The following is a 15,276-nucleotide window of genomic DNA, read 5'->3' as shown; positions in this document are numbered from 1 at the left end:
GTGGGTTCAGACTTTATGTCTTGTTTTGAAATCGTCATGAAATTGCAAACCAAAATGTTTCTTGATGAAGCTTTGTTTTTCAGCGTTAACAGAGACGAGACAAAAATACATCAAGAGCAATTTTAATTTATTAATTTTTTACCAATGTTTTTAGAATATGTAGAAAGAACGGATTCAAATAATGCAGTCATACCACTTTGCTAATGGGTTTGTTATCTTTATAATATATATTATTAATATATTATGAAAATAAATATATTAAAAATGTAAAGTATGATATATTTTGTCCAGTTCTTGCATTAGTGGTGGGGATTTTTGGTGACTTTCTGCAGGTTACATCGTTACGCCAGTAGATGCCGAAAAGTGACTGTCTTTAGTGAGTGAGTGAGTCAATGAATCATTCAATTGATTCGTTCAAAACACCTATTCATTCAGGAACTGAAACAAATGAACATACAGTAGACTGCATCCGAAATCACATACTTCCCTACTATATAGTAGGTGAAAAATAGTATGTGACAAAAGAAGTATGTCCGAGATTCTGAAGTGTACATACGATGGACACTTTACTATTCCCGTGAGGCCACAGGAGAGGATTTGTGAATGGCAGTGAAGTGACGTAACTGACGCTGGTAGATCAAGTGATAAGGACAATATGGTGAATGTAGTACGTCCAGATTATATTAATACTACACACATTCATACTATATAGAAAATACTTTTTTAGTGGTTGTGAAGTAATTACATATTCAAAGTACTCGAGAGTATGCGACTTCGGATGCAGCCATAGTTTCATTGAATCATGCACTTAATTCAAACACTGATTCATTCATGCTGACTTTTTTATTTATTTATTTTGACGAAGAAAAATTCACCAAAGTAACTGGCAACACTGTGTCTAAAATGTAAGTTACTGAGTATTAAATTCTTGTTAATTCAACTGTTATACAAAAGCAATATCACAACCGTGATATTGTTAAACCCATAACTTAAGCCTTCATTGAGTATGCACTGTTGCCGTAACAGCGTGCTTCATGCAATGCAATATCCTATTAAATCTCAAAATGTGAAAAATAATACATAAACATGGAAAATAAATAAATAAATAATTCAAAATGTCTGAAAATTTGTTTAAACCTTGGTCTGCTTGATCTGTTTCTCATTGCCTGAAGATTCCTAAGAGCTGTGATGAAACTTGCTGGACTATCTCTCCCCTGCAGGCCTCGGCACTGCTTAATCATTTTTCCCCGCCAAGCCCTGTGTCATCTTTCCCAAAAGGGAAGGAGAAAGAGAGAGTAGAGAGCCAGAGGAGAGTAGGACATTTACTAAGTGGGATGCACACTTTAATGTAGAGCAATGTGGAAGCACTGGGCAATTTCATGTTGGTTGCTGTAAACATTCCCATTCAGAAATGTTCTGGAAATGTATGAAGTAGCCTGCTTTTGATTTGTGAAATTTAATTAAGAGCCAGACTTTCATTCTTGTGTGTTCTGGGATAAAAATCAGTGCCCATTAATTTGTCCTAGGAGGCTGGTTCTTTTTTTCAATACATTTCTCAGTGATTTGATGCAAAATGGAAAAGAATTTAAAACTAAGTAACAGCTAATTATTATATTTTATGCAGTAAAAAATGACCAGCCAAAATGTCATTTATTGCAGTAGTAATACCTTCAGGCAGAGGTTTTTGAGTGCAACTCAGCTTTTACAGATGAGAAATCTTGTAGAAAAGCTAACAGGGGGGGAGATCTCCAAATTAGCATGTAGTCAGAGGCTGAGAGCCTAATGTTAGCGGCCACAGTGTTTCTGTGTATAGCTATTACAGCCATCTGCTTTTTTGCTTTTTTGTTTTTTTTTTTTTTTTAATTTCACGTTCAAAGTTTGGTGAATCACAGTAATCTTTTAAACAGGCAATGTGCACCACAAGATATGTACTCTTTAGTCTCTTGTATAAGGCATGAGAAAGAATTTTGCACCCAATTCTGTTATCATTATCATAGATTAGTCTGTTGGGAATATGTGGGTCACATGATTTGGTTCAAATTTCCTTTGCTCGTTTTGTCAGTTTGACCTAAAACCAACATGTCCACCAATGGGGCTGGACATTCCCCCTCGGTAGAAATTGCATTCCGTGGACCCCCTTGATAAAAATCACTCTGAGGGGAGGTGTTTCCCCCCTTAGTAGAAAATGGGAACCTGGAGCTAGGGCCTCTGGGCCCCCTGTACACAGTCCCCCTTCTTAATCTTATGTATTTTAAATTAAAAAAAAAAAAAAAGTAAAAAAAAAATGTGTGAAAGTTAATACTCATATGTAAAACTGATATTATTACATTTTGTTGATTACATCTTTGCATTTTTAACTCGAAATTTTCTTGCAGTGTTTCACACAGCTCAGTTTATGGTAGAAAAGAAGTGTCTAGCCCTGCTCCTGGCGGGGCTACCATAATGAGTTTAGATTCAACCCTAATCAAACACCTGAAAAATCTGACCAAAGTCTTCTGGATTACTTAGAAAATGATATGTTGTATCATAAATTACATTATATGCTTGATTCAGGATAATGCTAATCCCTGCAGGACAGTGGTCCTCAAGGGCTAGAATTGCCCACCCCTGAGGTTGAAGACAGTTTAGCTATGTAAAAATACAAAAAAATTATTTGCCTCAATGTTTGGACACAGACTTGTTATACATGCAGCATATTTTGCATATTACTTTTTTTTCTGCATCAAGTAAATCATAAAAATATTGATGAATTTGGCTTTTTTATATCCTAATAGGGCAATGTGGGAGATAACCCAGGAAATCCAAAATATATCAAATATATAAAAAATTCCTTTGGATATGTTTTTACTTAAGTCCAGATGATAAAAATTTACATGAAATGATTTTTTGCTGATCATCCTTCTCTTTTAGGGTTAAAATATCCAATTAGGTAAAGCTTAACTTATGGTGAGGTAAGCTTGCAGCTTAGACTTGCATGAATTTCCATGAAAGTAATATTCAGAAAGTATCAAAAGCAAGCTGCTCTACATTAGTTCAAACTAGTCACTGCAAAAAAAAATATATATATATTGATTTTCTTTAAAAGATACATTTATTTGAGAAGCAAAATGACATAAGATATTAAAGATGCCATATTATGCCCTTTTACAAAGTCTTGATTTAGTTTTTTGGGTGTTCTAGAATAGGTTTTCATGCTTGAATGTTCAAAAAACATTATTTTTCACATATTTCTACATTGTTGCAACACCTCTCTTCCCAGTCTGTCATTAACGCTCTGTTTAGTTCCTGCCTCTAAGCTGAAAAGCGCATGTGCTCTGATTGGTCGGCTGGACCAGTGTGTTGTGATTGGTCAACCGCTTCGAGCGTGTTTGGGAAATGTCACACCCCTTGCCATAACCTTGAGTTTCAACACACTACTAATGCAACTCAACCAGGCCTCACCCCCTTTTTTTGCATATGCCTTAGGGGGGAATAGTTTAAATGAGGAATATTGTAACGTGTACGTTCCTGGAAGAAAACTCAAGACTACAATCGAGGCTTTCAGGGAGTTCAGAAACTATGCTTACTGATATAATAGGTCCTCTTTAAGTCTTGTTTTTTGGAAAAAAAGAAAGAAAAAAGTATCAAAATTAAGTGAGTTTATAGTTAAAACGGGGGGATCTGAAATTTGATCTGATTTGTTTAATTGGCTTGTATGTTTCATGATTCTCAAGGCAGTGATCTCATTCATTCCCTTTAATGTAATGTTGAAGTTGAAATACATCAAAACAGCATGTCATCTCGTGTGCCAATCACTCCAGTTTTTCCGCCTGTATTATTCACTCAAACTAATTTTCAAATGTCACAGTGGGACGCAACACTGAGCCCTTCCCAGCAGACCCCCGCACATTCTGATTTTGGAACAGGGGCGGGATGAGTGGTTAATATTTTGAAGAGCAAGACTGCTTTTATCTCCTTTGATTCAGACTTTTCTTTAATTCCTCCATGTATTTAATCTGCTATTTGCTGGGCTCCACCGAGCAGTGTTGAGGTGAGTCAGAGACTAATAAAGGTCTGGCATGGAGTCTGCCTGATGGAACATCCCTCTCATCTTGTTCCATCTGAGGAGCCTTTTATTTGTTTTGATCGGGAGCTTCCGGGCTTCTCCCCTCTGAAGCTTCCAAAATGTGTTTTTTGGAGAGCTCTCACAAAATGTGTATTGTTTCACCTACTTCTTTGAAATATCTCTCATTATAATGACAGGAAAAACAGGAACTTGTTTGGACAGAAATTTTTGTTAATCAAAGAAGAAATCTGTGTTCTGCCTTGTGGTTCATATTCTTGTTAGTTGTGCTTTACTATTACTGTTAATCATATTAACGGTTAAGAATTTCAATAAGCTCTTGACCATAAATAGTAACTTTGGCATGTATTTCATTTTACGTTATGGAAAGTGTGATTCATTTCTGCAGATCAGTTTTTTTTAACGTTTATGTAGGATAATATGGCTAATGTTATAGGATAACATTTTTTGTAGGATAATGTTTTTACTGTTTAAGTACATTTTTGGGGTTATAATGTGACAAAAGATTTCTATTTCAAATAAATACTGTTAAATTCTATTAAAATCCTGTAAAAAAGTGTCACGATTTCCACAAAAAATTAAGCAGCACAGCTGTTTTCAACACGGATAATAAGAAATGTTTCTTGAACACCAAATCCGCATATTAGAATGATTTCTGAAGGATCATGTGACACTGAAGACTGGAGTAATGATGCTGAAAATTCAGCTTTGCCATCACAGGAATAAATTACATTTTCAAATAAATTAAAATAAAAAAAACAGTTATTTTAAATTGTAATAATATTTCATAATATTATTCTTTTTACTGTATTTTGATCAAATATATGCAGCCTTGGTGAGCATAAGAGATGTATTTGAAAAACATTTAAAGTCTGCGCCAATAGCCTCGTGGGCAGCACCGACATACAGTTTAGCCTTTCCCGATCTCGTCACCTTCTTTTTCTCCAATTTCATTTCCTGTCAACTTACTGTCCTGTCATAATAAAGGCAAAAACGCAAAATAAATCTTAAAAAAAAAAAAAAAAAACATCTTGCCAACCCCAACCACCCACAATACCCTAACATCACGCCGGTGCCAGTGCGTTTTAAACAAGTAACACTGCTCACATGTAAGAAATTTTTATATAGTGTATCAGAATATACAGTGTTAAAAGCAGTGTTAGAAGGGAGGTGAAGTAAGCCCAGCAAGCAATATCTGAATAAAATGTGATTTATATTATTATTCTACCTGCTAAACTGGCAGAAAATGATGCATTTGGTATTCTGAGAAAGAAGGGTTCCTATCTGCTGCAGGGCATCTTGGTTATGGACAAGATGAGCTGTTGAAAAGATCTTTCTGCCATTATTTGAAGCTGAAATGCTAATCCTGCACCGAAGAGCACGCTCAAATAGATTTAGAAACTACATCCTTCACAGATCCTTTCTCAGATATTTCTGCGTGTCTGAATGATCAGTTCTTCCAAGTGTGCGCTTCTCTTCTCCACAGTTTAACAGTTTAAGAAAAGAGATTCAACTGTGTAGAGTTCAGCTAGATCACTACAGCTGTTACGCATAATGCTGTCTGGACATTGATGGACACGTCCAACTGTATTTTTTTTTATTATTATTATTTATTTTTTTTAGGATTTACATGGACCTTGTTGGTGAAGTACAGTGGAATAGAGTTCAATCCTGTCAGTTTCCTTCTCAGAAGTTTTAACTGACTAGTTCTGTTTTTGAAATCAAATGTAAGGGTGATGGATCGAAAGAGACAGCTTTGAAAGATGTTAAAGTTTGATCTTTTCCCCATTTCATGTTCCTCTCTCATTTCCTGTGCTCTTTACACTTTCATCTAATGTACAGATGAAACAAGTTGTTTGGATTTTTCCTCTGTTCTCCCATTTTCTAGAACATTAAAAATGTGCCAGTTGCGTAAATATTGTAGGTAAAATAAAAAAGGTTTGTCTAAAACGCTGTATCATATTAAAAAGTAATAAAATAATGTAATTATTTTAATGTACTGTCATATGCTTAATCATTAAGCCCTCAAAAGAAGACAATTCTTTGGAGATCATATATATATATATATAGCATATATAGCATTTTAGCATGGTAATGGATATGACAATGTTAATGTATTTGGTCTTGATGGAATAGATCTGCTATGCTGCTGCTGTTGTAGATTATTGCTGCTGCTGCAGAGCAATACAGGTACTTGTTATTGCAAGTACATACACCGATACACTGCTGTGAGTATGTAAAACTACGGAGCCCCGGACATGACATGCAGGAAAAAAAATAGGCTAAATCGTGTTCACGATTTATTAATTTGTTCCCTCGATTTACTAAAATGTGCGCATGATTTGTATTTCATTCCCTCAATTTACTAAAACGTGCGCACGATTTACTATTTCGTTCCCTCGATTTATAAATCATGCGCATGATTTATAAATCGAGGGAACGAAATAGTAAATCGAGCTAACGAATTAGTAAATCGTGCGCATGATTTAGTAAATTGAGGGAACGAATTAATAAATCGTGCGCACGATTTTTTTTTTTTCTTGCATGTCATGTGCGGGGCTCCGTATAAAACATACTTCTGCTGCTCAAATATATAAATTACCCATAACGGATCTATACAGGTGGAGCTGGGGAGGGTGGAGGGTTTCGGAGGAACTCTGAAAGTGCACTGCAAACTGCTATCGTGAATGCTAACCAGCTGTTTACATGTTGATCAGCAAGCTCATTGGCTGCAGATGCCACAGGGACCAATCAGCTTGTGCCATGTAGTTAACGATGTAAAAGTCATCAGGTTGCCTTAAGGACTAATCAGTCGGCACCATCTAGAGTTTCATGACAGAGCTTTGTATAAAAGCAGATATATACTCTATTGATACAGTAATAGTTTGAAATTTGAACCCGGGTCTACACTAAAGAAACTATACAAGTACAGTAATACCTCTTACAGAGCAACTAACTTTTTAAAAAGTGTTTTTCTCTCTTTGCTCCTGTCTTATTTCTGGTACCAAGCAACAGAGTGTTGTGGTCCCTCTTTCGTCTTATTTTTGTCTTTTTGTGAAGTCCCATGTGTCTCTCTGATTGCTTTCCCCCCTCTCCCTGCTCTATCCCCTAGTTTCCGTCTCCTCCATCAGTTGTTTGATCTTTCCTGCATCCATATTGCAGTTATGGCGCTTGTCTCCCACCAACAAGGCTCAAAGAGTTGCGGAGTGCCTCTTGCATTGATCCAGGGCCCACGCGTCTTCCTCCAACCAGCTATAGATCTCAGACACCGGACAGAGATTCTCAACTCTCCCCAAAGGATAGATGGAAAAACTGAATAACGCCTCCTGATCTGATTCTCAGGAGGGAAATTAGAGGGATACGGGGGTGTATGTTTACGGTTGTATGTCTGCGCAGGTTTAGAGTGGTCTCGCTTTTCATTTTCATGCTGCTAAAACCACCTTTCACATATAGAAGGTAAAAAAGTCACTCAAGTTGATGCAAAGCGTGCCTTTAGTGAGTCTCTTGAAACACTTTTTTTCCTTCACTTTTGCTTGGCTTGCAAGCCACTAACAAGGATGGATCTTACTTGTGAAATGCTGAAAAGTGTTATTCTTCATCTTCTTTCTGGCTTTCTCTTTCTCTCTTTCTTTATCTAAGCATAACTGGTGTGTAGGAGCTTGTTTGGTCCCCTCAGGCTTTTGGCTCTGAGTTCTCCGCTGCTGTATTAGCGGAGTGAGAACGGCTTTCATGTTCTGCTCAGTGTCGCTAACAGAAAGCACACAGGATTTTGTCCTTTTACGATTCCCCTTGCGACACAAACAAGTCACACACAGCGATATTCAAAGTAAACCCTGTCTAAATGGTTGCCTGAAGTCTTCACTGGCTCAAGAGTTTTTGACAGACCTGCGGCTTTCTTCGGCACTGCTGGAGAGTAAATGGCTTGGGATGAGAGAGATTAGCCTAGCATGAATCCTTCAGAAGCACCTGGCTGTTTAGTTAAAAAAAAAAAAAGGAGAAAGAGTTTGCTTTGAATAATTAACACAGGAGGGAAAACAGGAGGAAAAAGTCAGCAGTGACCAGACCAATGAAGGCTTTTCAGAATCTTTCACTTGATTCTGACCTTAAAGGGTAAATTTTTTTAACAATTTAACTTGATGTACTAAAAGAAGTAAAACTAAAACTGAATAAAAATTAATAAAAACTATCTAGACTTTTTAAAAAAACTCTATTTTCGTTTAGCTAAAACTTGATGTACTAAAATAACTAAAACTGAATAAAAAGGAAAAATAAGCTTACCCTACTATCATATAAACTTGAAATGTAGCGCACAAGTCATATGGGCTACATTTATGGTGCTTTTGTTGTCCTTTTTTGAACTTATCACTGCATATTTTCATTGTATATACAGTAAAATAGCAAATGGGCATTCTACTAAACATCTCCTCATCTGTTCCACCTAAACAGAAAAATCATAGAGGTTTCAAATGACATGAGGGTGAGTAGATGATGGCAGACATTTTATTTTTGGCAGACACTTTATTTTTTATTTTTATTCCCTTTAAGAGAGGTCAATTAGGGCTGACGTCATGAAAATCCCTGTTTTGTACAATAGACCTGTTCTCTCCTCCTGCATTCTACACCTCAGGAACAGGCAGTACTAGCAGAGTTCATGGAGAAAAAGCCATTTGGCTGATGTGTGCCGGGCCCTTTGCTCATTCCGAATGCCTCCCAGCGATGGGAGATGCTCCGGCAGCCATGCGAGACAGCTCACACTGCAGGACAGAGGAGAAAAGACAAGGAAAATGTGAAAGAGAGATAGACAGACGCGGGCAGAGAAAAGAGAGAGCGCGTGATATCCCTGTCACCTTGTCTTTCTTTTCCATCTTTCCTTATTTTTGCTTGTGTGATTCCAGTTTTAGCTGTGGGCTGGGATTTGGAGGCCCAGCTATCTGCCTGATCTGCATGCTTGGAGAGGCAGGAAGTGAAGTCATAGCACAGCTATCTGTCAAAGCCACACAAACACCTATAGAGACGAGATGTCATAGTGAAGCTCGGCGAAACATTCACATTTGTCATGATTAACACATATATGTTTTGATATATCATTAGATTAGATGGTACACATTTCTGTGCTCATTTCTGTGCATCTCTTAATCAGAGTTGGAATTAAAAATCACATTAGTTTTTTGCAGAAATTTGACTTGGTGGATTGCTAATAGCATAATACAACATATAATACATGACACAAACAATACACTACTATTCAAAAGTTAACGATGTAAAAGTCATCAGGTTGCCTTAAGGACTAATTTAAAATGGCTGTTTTCTATTTTACAAAGCTAAATTGTCAGCATCATTACTCCAGTCTTCAGTGTCACATGATCCTTCAGAAAACATTCCATTACGCAGCTATACTGCTTGCTTGATTTATTTATTTATTTATTTTATTTATTTATTTATTTTTTTGTGGAAACCGTGATACATATTTTTCAGGATTTTTTGATGAATAGAAAGCTCAAAAGAACAGCATTTATTTCAAATAGAAATCCTTTGTAACAAAGTGTTTACTGTCGCTTTTGATCAATTTAATATGTCCTTGCTGAATAAAATAATTAATTTCTTTAAAAAAAAAATACTAAACCCAAACTTTTGAACAATAGTGGTTATATGTTGTAAATATTTTTTTTTATATACAAATACTAATTTCTAGATGTTAGCATGGCAATGTTAAAGTCCACATGAAAAGGTTTTTACACTCAACTCTGTAATGTGACAGGATATTTAACAAGAAAAAAAGGAGGGTGGGTCTTAATCTTATTCATCTGGCTTTGATTGGATGATGAAAAGTGGGCGTTTCACACCAGAATGGAGTCAGATCTAACTGAGCTTGCAGTAGGTTGTAGAGAGGATGATGTTTTCCCAGGAATCAGGCCATATTTATTTGAGCCTCTACCTGCTGGGAACCGAGATGGTGACATGGATGTTCTCAGCGTATACCAACGGTAACACTCCTATTTCAGTATTATTATTGGCTATTACTTTGCTAATCTTTATTGCATTAATGTTAACCAACATTAAATTACTGTCATAATTATTGATTGATTGATTTCAGAAAGTTTGTGTTACATACCATAGTTTAATATGCAGAAGTGTGTTATATACCATAGTTTAATATGCAGAAGTGTGTTATATACCATAGTTTAATATGCAGAGATAGCTTAAAGTAAGTCATTTAAGTCACGTGTGTGCCATTTTGTTCTGTGGAACTATCAAAACATTGCTAGTCAGTTTGTTCAGACATCCCAACCAGCACCACACAATGACTCAATATATTTTTGGATAACCAATTGGGTTCAAGAAACCTGTTGTTATTTTTGCAATTCTCTTTGGTGACACTGGTGGTGCCAAAACTACACTTCACCTTTAAAGTGATTGTTTTACAGCCTAGACAACCATTGTTAGTTGAAAAGGTGAACAAGTTGGCACATTAGTGCATACATTTTGATGAAAGATTATGAAGACTAACTATTTTATTCTTTGGAATAACTGCACTGTAGAACCATGAGTGTGTGTTAAGAAAGTAAATAGGACCAATTTAATGTTTTCTGGTGTATGAAAATGTCCCCAGATCATGAAAAGCATGAGCAAATATTATTTGGTAACACATTTGTGCTTGCTCTCCATGGCAGGAAAAGCTCATGCTTTGCTTGTGCTCAGAGTGTTCTTTGATGTTCAGTTGTGTACCTTCTTGGAAATCAGCCGGGTGAATGCACAATCAAGGCATGTCTCTCGCTGCCCACATACCCAGGACATGCCTCCGGGCGTATGGGGGCAGGTTACTCAGGGCTGAGCTGTCAAGTTGGCTCAAGCAGGCAGGTGGAGGGCCGACTGTGAGGTCCTGATCAGGCTTTTAGGAACCCTAATGGCAGGAACCCACAGCAAGCATAATGGCTTTTATTGTCTGGAGGTTGTCCCGCAGAGACATCACCCCAGCCAGCCTCTACCATTCCTTTTATTTCCAACAATCCCTTCTCTGGCTGAGTCAGGGAGTGGGCGGCTTTCATCATCCGAGTTCTCAATTGCCTGCCTTGTCACTACTGATATTTGTCTTTTCAAGGTCTGTTCGGTTGTCTAATCCTTTTTTCTATTTGTATAATTTGGTCATCTTTAGTGAGAATAACTATATATTGTGGTCATAGAAGTGCTGAAGACATTTGAGGCACAGTGTAGGAAAACCTTAGCAAAACATCTACATTTATCTCAAAGTGATTTTGAAGGTGTCATCTGTTGACATAATATATTCCTGACTCTTTTTTTTCTCAGGTGAAAAAGTAACCTCATTGATTTCTTCCAGGAAACTAGACCTTGGTGTAATTCTCTCTATAGATTAGGATTGATTGGATGGGAGAACATCCGTCTAAAGGATTCCCTGGCTGTAAACATAAGGTTGAAGGACTGATTCGATTAGACCTCTGGCTTCTGTGGGTTATCTTGGACCCTTGAAGTACGTCAAGGCTTAAGTTTTTTTTTTTTTTTCTTTCTTTCTTTCTTTTTTTTTTTTTTTCTGTTGCAACATGTTGAAAGACTAACTAGCTCCATTCAATGCTCAGAAGTGCTGAAAAGATAATGTTAACAAGTGTGGCTGCAAGGATCAACTGATCTTCTCTAGAAGAATATTTGTGGTGTGAATATTTGTGATTATAACCAAAAGATCTTTTATGTGTATGTTATTTTTGATAAAACAAAGTCAAATTATGTACATTTTAATTCAAATTTGATGCTTTTTATTCAGTAGGCCTATCTGCCTCAAAGTGAATCGATGTGAACTGATTGTCTCTTTCTTAGAGTGCAACTTCATAAATACAGTATATATTATCCCTTATGTAACTCAATGTATCAATCAAGGAAAGACATACTTAAAACACATTGTGAACTGCATGTCACATGATGTTACATTTACCTCAGAACTAACCTCAAAGATTGTTAGTTCACTAGAAATAAAGTTGGAGAGGAGTATATCACTACAATCATACTATCCCCAGAACGTGTCTGTGAAGTTTTAGCTCAAAATACCCCACAGATCATTTATTATCGCTTGTCAAATTTGCCCCTATTTGGGTGTGAGCAAAAGCACGCCATTTTTGTGTGTGTCCCTTTAAATGCAAATGAGCTGCTGCTCCCGGCCCCCTTTCCAGAAGAGGGCGGAGCTTTAACAGCTCGCGCTTCGGTTGCTCAACAACAACAAAGCTGGAGAATCTCACGCAGCCAAAATGACAATTGTCAGTAACGGTGTTCAGACACTGATGGAGAGAATCAGGCAGAAGTTACAACATTTAGAATACATCTGGACATTTCTGAACGGTTAGTGGATACATTTATGTAGTTGCTGTGGAGCTGATTCAACTCATCGACTAGCATGTGCCGTCATGGTAATCTTTTGTGCAAATCCAGCGTTGAATTGACCCTCATTTGTGAAGCAGTCCGGCGTAAAATGACGGCATGATAACAACACTCTACAACATGATGTCACCAACCCGGGAAGAAGCTTGTTGTAGTCCCAGCCAGCCATTTGTTGTAGTCCTTAAAAAGTAATTTCTGTAAAAGAAAACATCTCCCTTTGCATTGAACTTTGAGCGTCATAACTTTGCAGATGTTGTCTATGCTCAAACAGCAACATTACACACTAACTAAAGTTAAAAAAGTGAAATCATAATCAAGGACCCCTTTAAGAAGTTTGGGTTTGGTAAGATCTTTTAATGTCTTTGAAAAAGTCTGTACACTTACCAAGTCTGCATCTATTTGATCAAAAATACAGTACAAACAATAATATTGTAAATATTATTATAATTTAAAATAACTGTTTTCTAATTTATAATAAATCCATTTATTCCTAAATTTCCAGCATCATTACTCCAGTCTTCAGAGTCACATGATCCTTCAGAAATCATTCTAATATGCTGATTTGGTGCTCAAGAAAGATTTCTTACTATCATAAATTATCCTTTTATTGTCTTAGTATTATTTGATGAATGGACAGTTAAAAAACAACAATTGTATGAAATAGAAGATTTTTGTATAATTATACTATCACTTTTAGTTTCATGCATCAAAAAAAAAAAATCTTACTGACCTCAAACCTTTTGAATGGTAGTGTATGTTTGTTTGAAAAACTCTCCTAATTATGGCAACAACATGTTTGTTTGTTTATGACAGCCACAATGATTATATCTCAAATTTGAGTAGGAACAATTATTATATCACTAGAAAGCTGAGACTTTTCTTTCTTTTTTCATTCAGCAAATACCGTAAAACTCCAAATGTGTTTCTTTTTTTTCTTTTTTATACTTTATTATGTCTTTCAATTCAAGCATATTTAATACAATTATACCAATAAACATCTCCTTTAAAGAAATATTTTTACCAATAGTTATTCCTCATTTTTCATTCTACTTTCTCTTCCTTTCACTTTTTCTTTTGTAATAAAAAATTTGTTTCTGGGTCAAAACGACTCAAAGTGATGGAGCAGGTCACATTTGCACTTACATCTTTCAAGTAGTTGGTCGAGCAGTATCAAAACTTGGTGAATAAACATGTTCACTCATATTCATTCAGGTCACCTTGAATAGAAATATTACTCAAACAGCATCAAATAACATCGACCTTCTCTCTCAGATCATCAGAAAGATACTGTCATCACAAAAAAAAACCTTTGAGGTGAACATTTCGACCTGATGGACTGGCACACATAAAACTCTCCATTTATAAAGAGTCGCACTGACCCCAATCACTAGCTCTTCACTTGCAGGAAAAGAACCTTCAAAGAACCATCTTAAACTTCCAGAACCCCTTCCTTTAGAGATTCTTCCTCCCTGGACTCAGAAAGCCGAGTCTTTTCAACAGCCATTAGCGACCATTCAGCGGAGGATACGGGGAAGGGAAGATCCGTTGAGAAGTCTGAGAGTGTTGCTTATTTCGCCTTCTGGAATGGCAGACCGTGGACCTGGAGACCACGAGGGAGCTCGTAGATGCTCGCTTGCCTGTTCCTTTTGTTTCATAAAACAACAAAGCGCTATTTTCAGGGACCCCGAATTCACTGCGGATCGCAGAGATGGGAAAGGGAGAAACTGATGTGCCATTAAGAAGCTTTATTACTTTTTTATCAGTAGCAGGAGGATAAGCCAAGGGTTTTGAGAGTAGACCCAGTGGGGAAGGAGAAATAGAGAGAGAAAGAAAGAAGTGTGAGAAAGAGTGGGATGGGTAGGGGTCAAATCCCAGCAGCACGTCAGGACCTCTCTATCAGAGGAGGGGTGGCTGCTCAGAGGGGGATGCCGTACTCGGCGGGGCAACTCAACAACTGGATTTTACGGGATAAGATCTCTTCATCTATCATTCTGACATGCCATCAACATTTTTCCCACTCCATTTTTCTTTACATCAATCATTTTATATGCCACTAACAATAGAGGCAACTGTGGAAATAGTGCATTTGATTGGTTATAGCTTCATAGATTTAGTATCTGAAGGAGTGTAGCGGAAACTTGTCCTGGGATGTTTTTTTTTTTTTTTTTTTTTTTTTTCTTATCCATATCTGTTTGTTACTTTATTCTAATCTGTTTTTACACATACAATGGACTGCAGCTTTGAATCACCATATCTGACTCTAGCAAAATATGTTTTCCTCTATAAATACGCCAGGGATTAAGATCCATCATAAAGCCCACGGCTAGATTTTCCCGCTTGCACGATAGTAGACTTGTTTGTCAGCTAGTGACATGTCGAATAGTGACACTTGTAAAGTACATAATTGTGGTGTGAAAATCCTTCTGTGTGACAGGCAGGAAATTAAAACACTGGTTTGTCTAATCAACATACCCAGTGACTGATGAGGAATAGAACACAAGAGTTCAATTAACTTTAACATTAACTTATTAAAGTTTGTAATGCTGAGATTCATCGCAGAGGTGGCTGGTTTGGTTTCTTTCTTTAGATTCAATAAATTGTATTTATTATTATTATAAGTAGTAGTAGTAGTAGTAGTACACTCTAAAAAATGTGTTGGCGCAACAACAACAACAAAAAAAAAAAAAACGCAACAGTTTGCATTGATTTTTTTGAGTTATGACAACTTACGTAAATGTGAATTTACGTACAACCAACAAGCTACTTAATGCATAACAGAAACACAAAGTTTTAAGCTGATTGCTTGAAAAAATTAAGTTGCTCCAACTACC

General features: G+C 36.7%; 1 protein-coding gene across 7 annotated transcripts in view; it reads left to right on the top strand.

Annotated features, from left to right (window-relative positions):
• The window catches only part of sdk2b (sidekick cell adhesion molecule 2b), a 316,027-nt gene that overhangs the window by 166,627 nt on the left and 134,124 nt on the right, over positions 1-15,276 (top strand). Inside the window, exon 1 of one of the 7 annotated variants that reach the window (XM_051913943.1) lies at positions 9,966-10,047. The exons of the other annotated variants lie outside the window; for them this stretch is intronic. Coding sequence (XP_051769903.1) covers positions 10,014-10,047 — 34 coding nt within the window. The 5' untranslated portion in view covers positions 9,966-10,013. Of the gene's footprint in view, positions 1-9,965; positions 10,048-15,276 lie in introns of those variants that run through there. 7 annotated transcript variants of the gene reach the window in all.

Source organism: Ctenopharyngodon idella, chromosome 12 (genome assembly GCF_019924925.1).
Source record: "Ctenopharyngodon idella isolate HZGC_01 chromosome 12, HZGC01, whole genome shotgun sequence".
NCBI lineage: Eukaryota > Metazoa > Chordata > Actinopteri > Cypriniformes > Xenocyprididae > Ctenopharyngodon > Ctenopharyngodon idella.
This window is presented reverse-complemented; position numbering and strand designations above follow the sequence as displayed.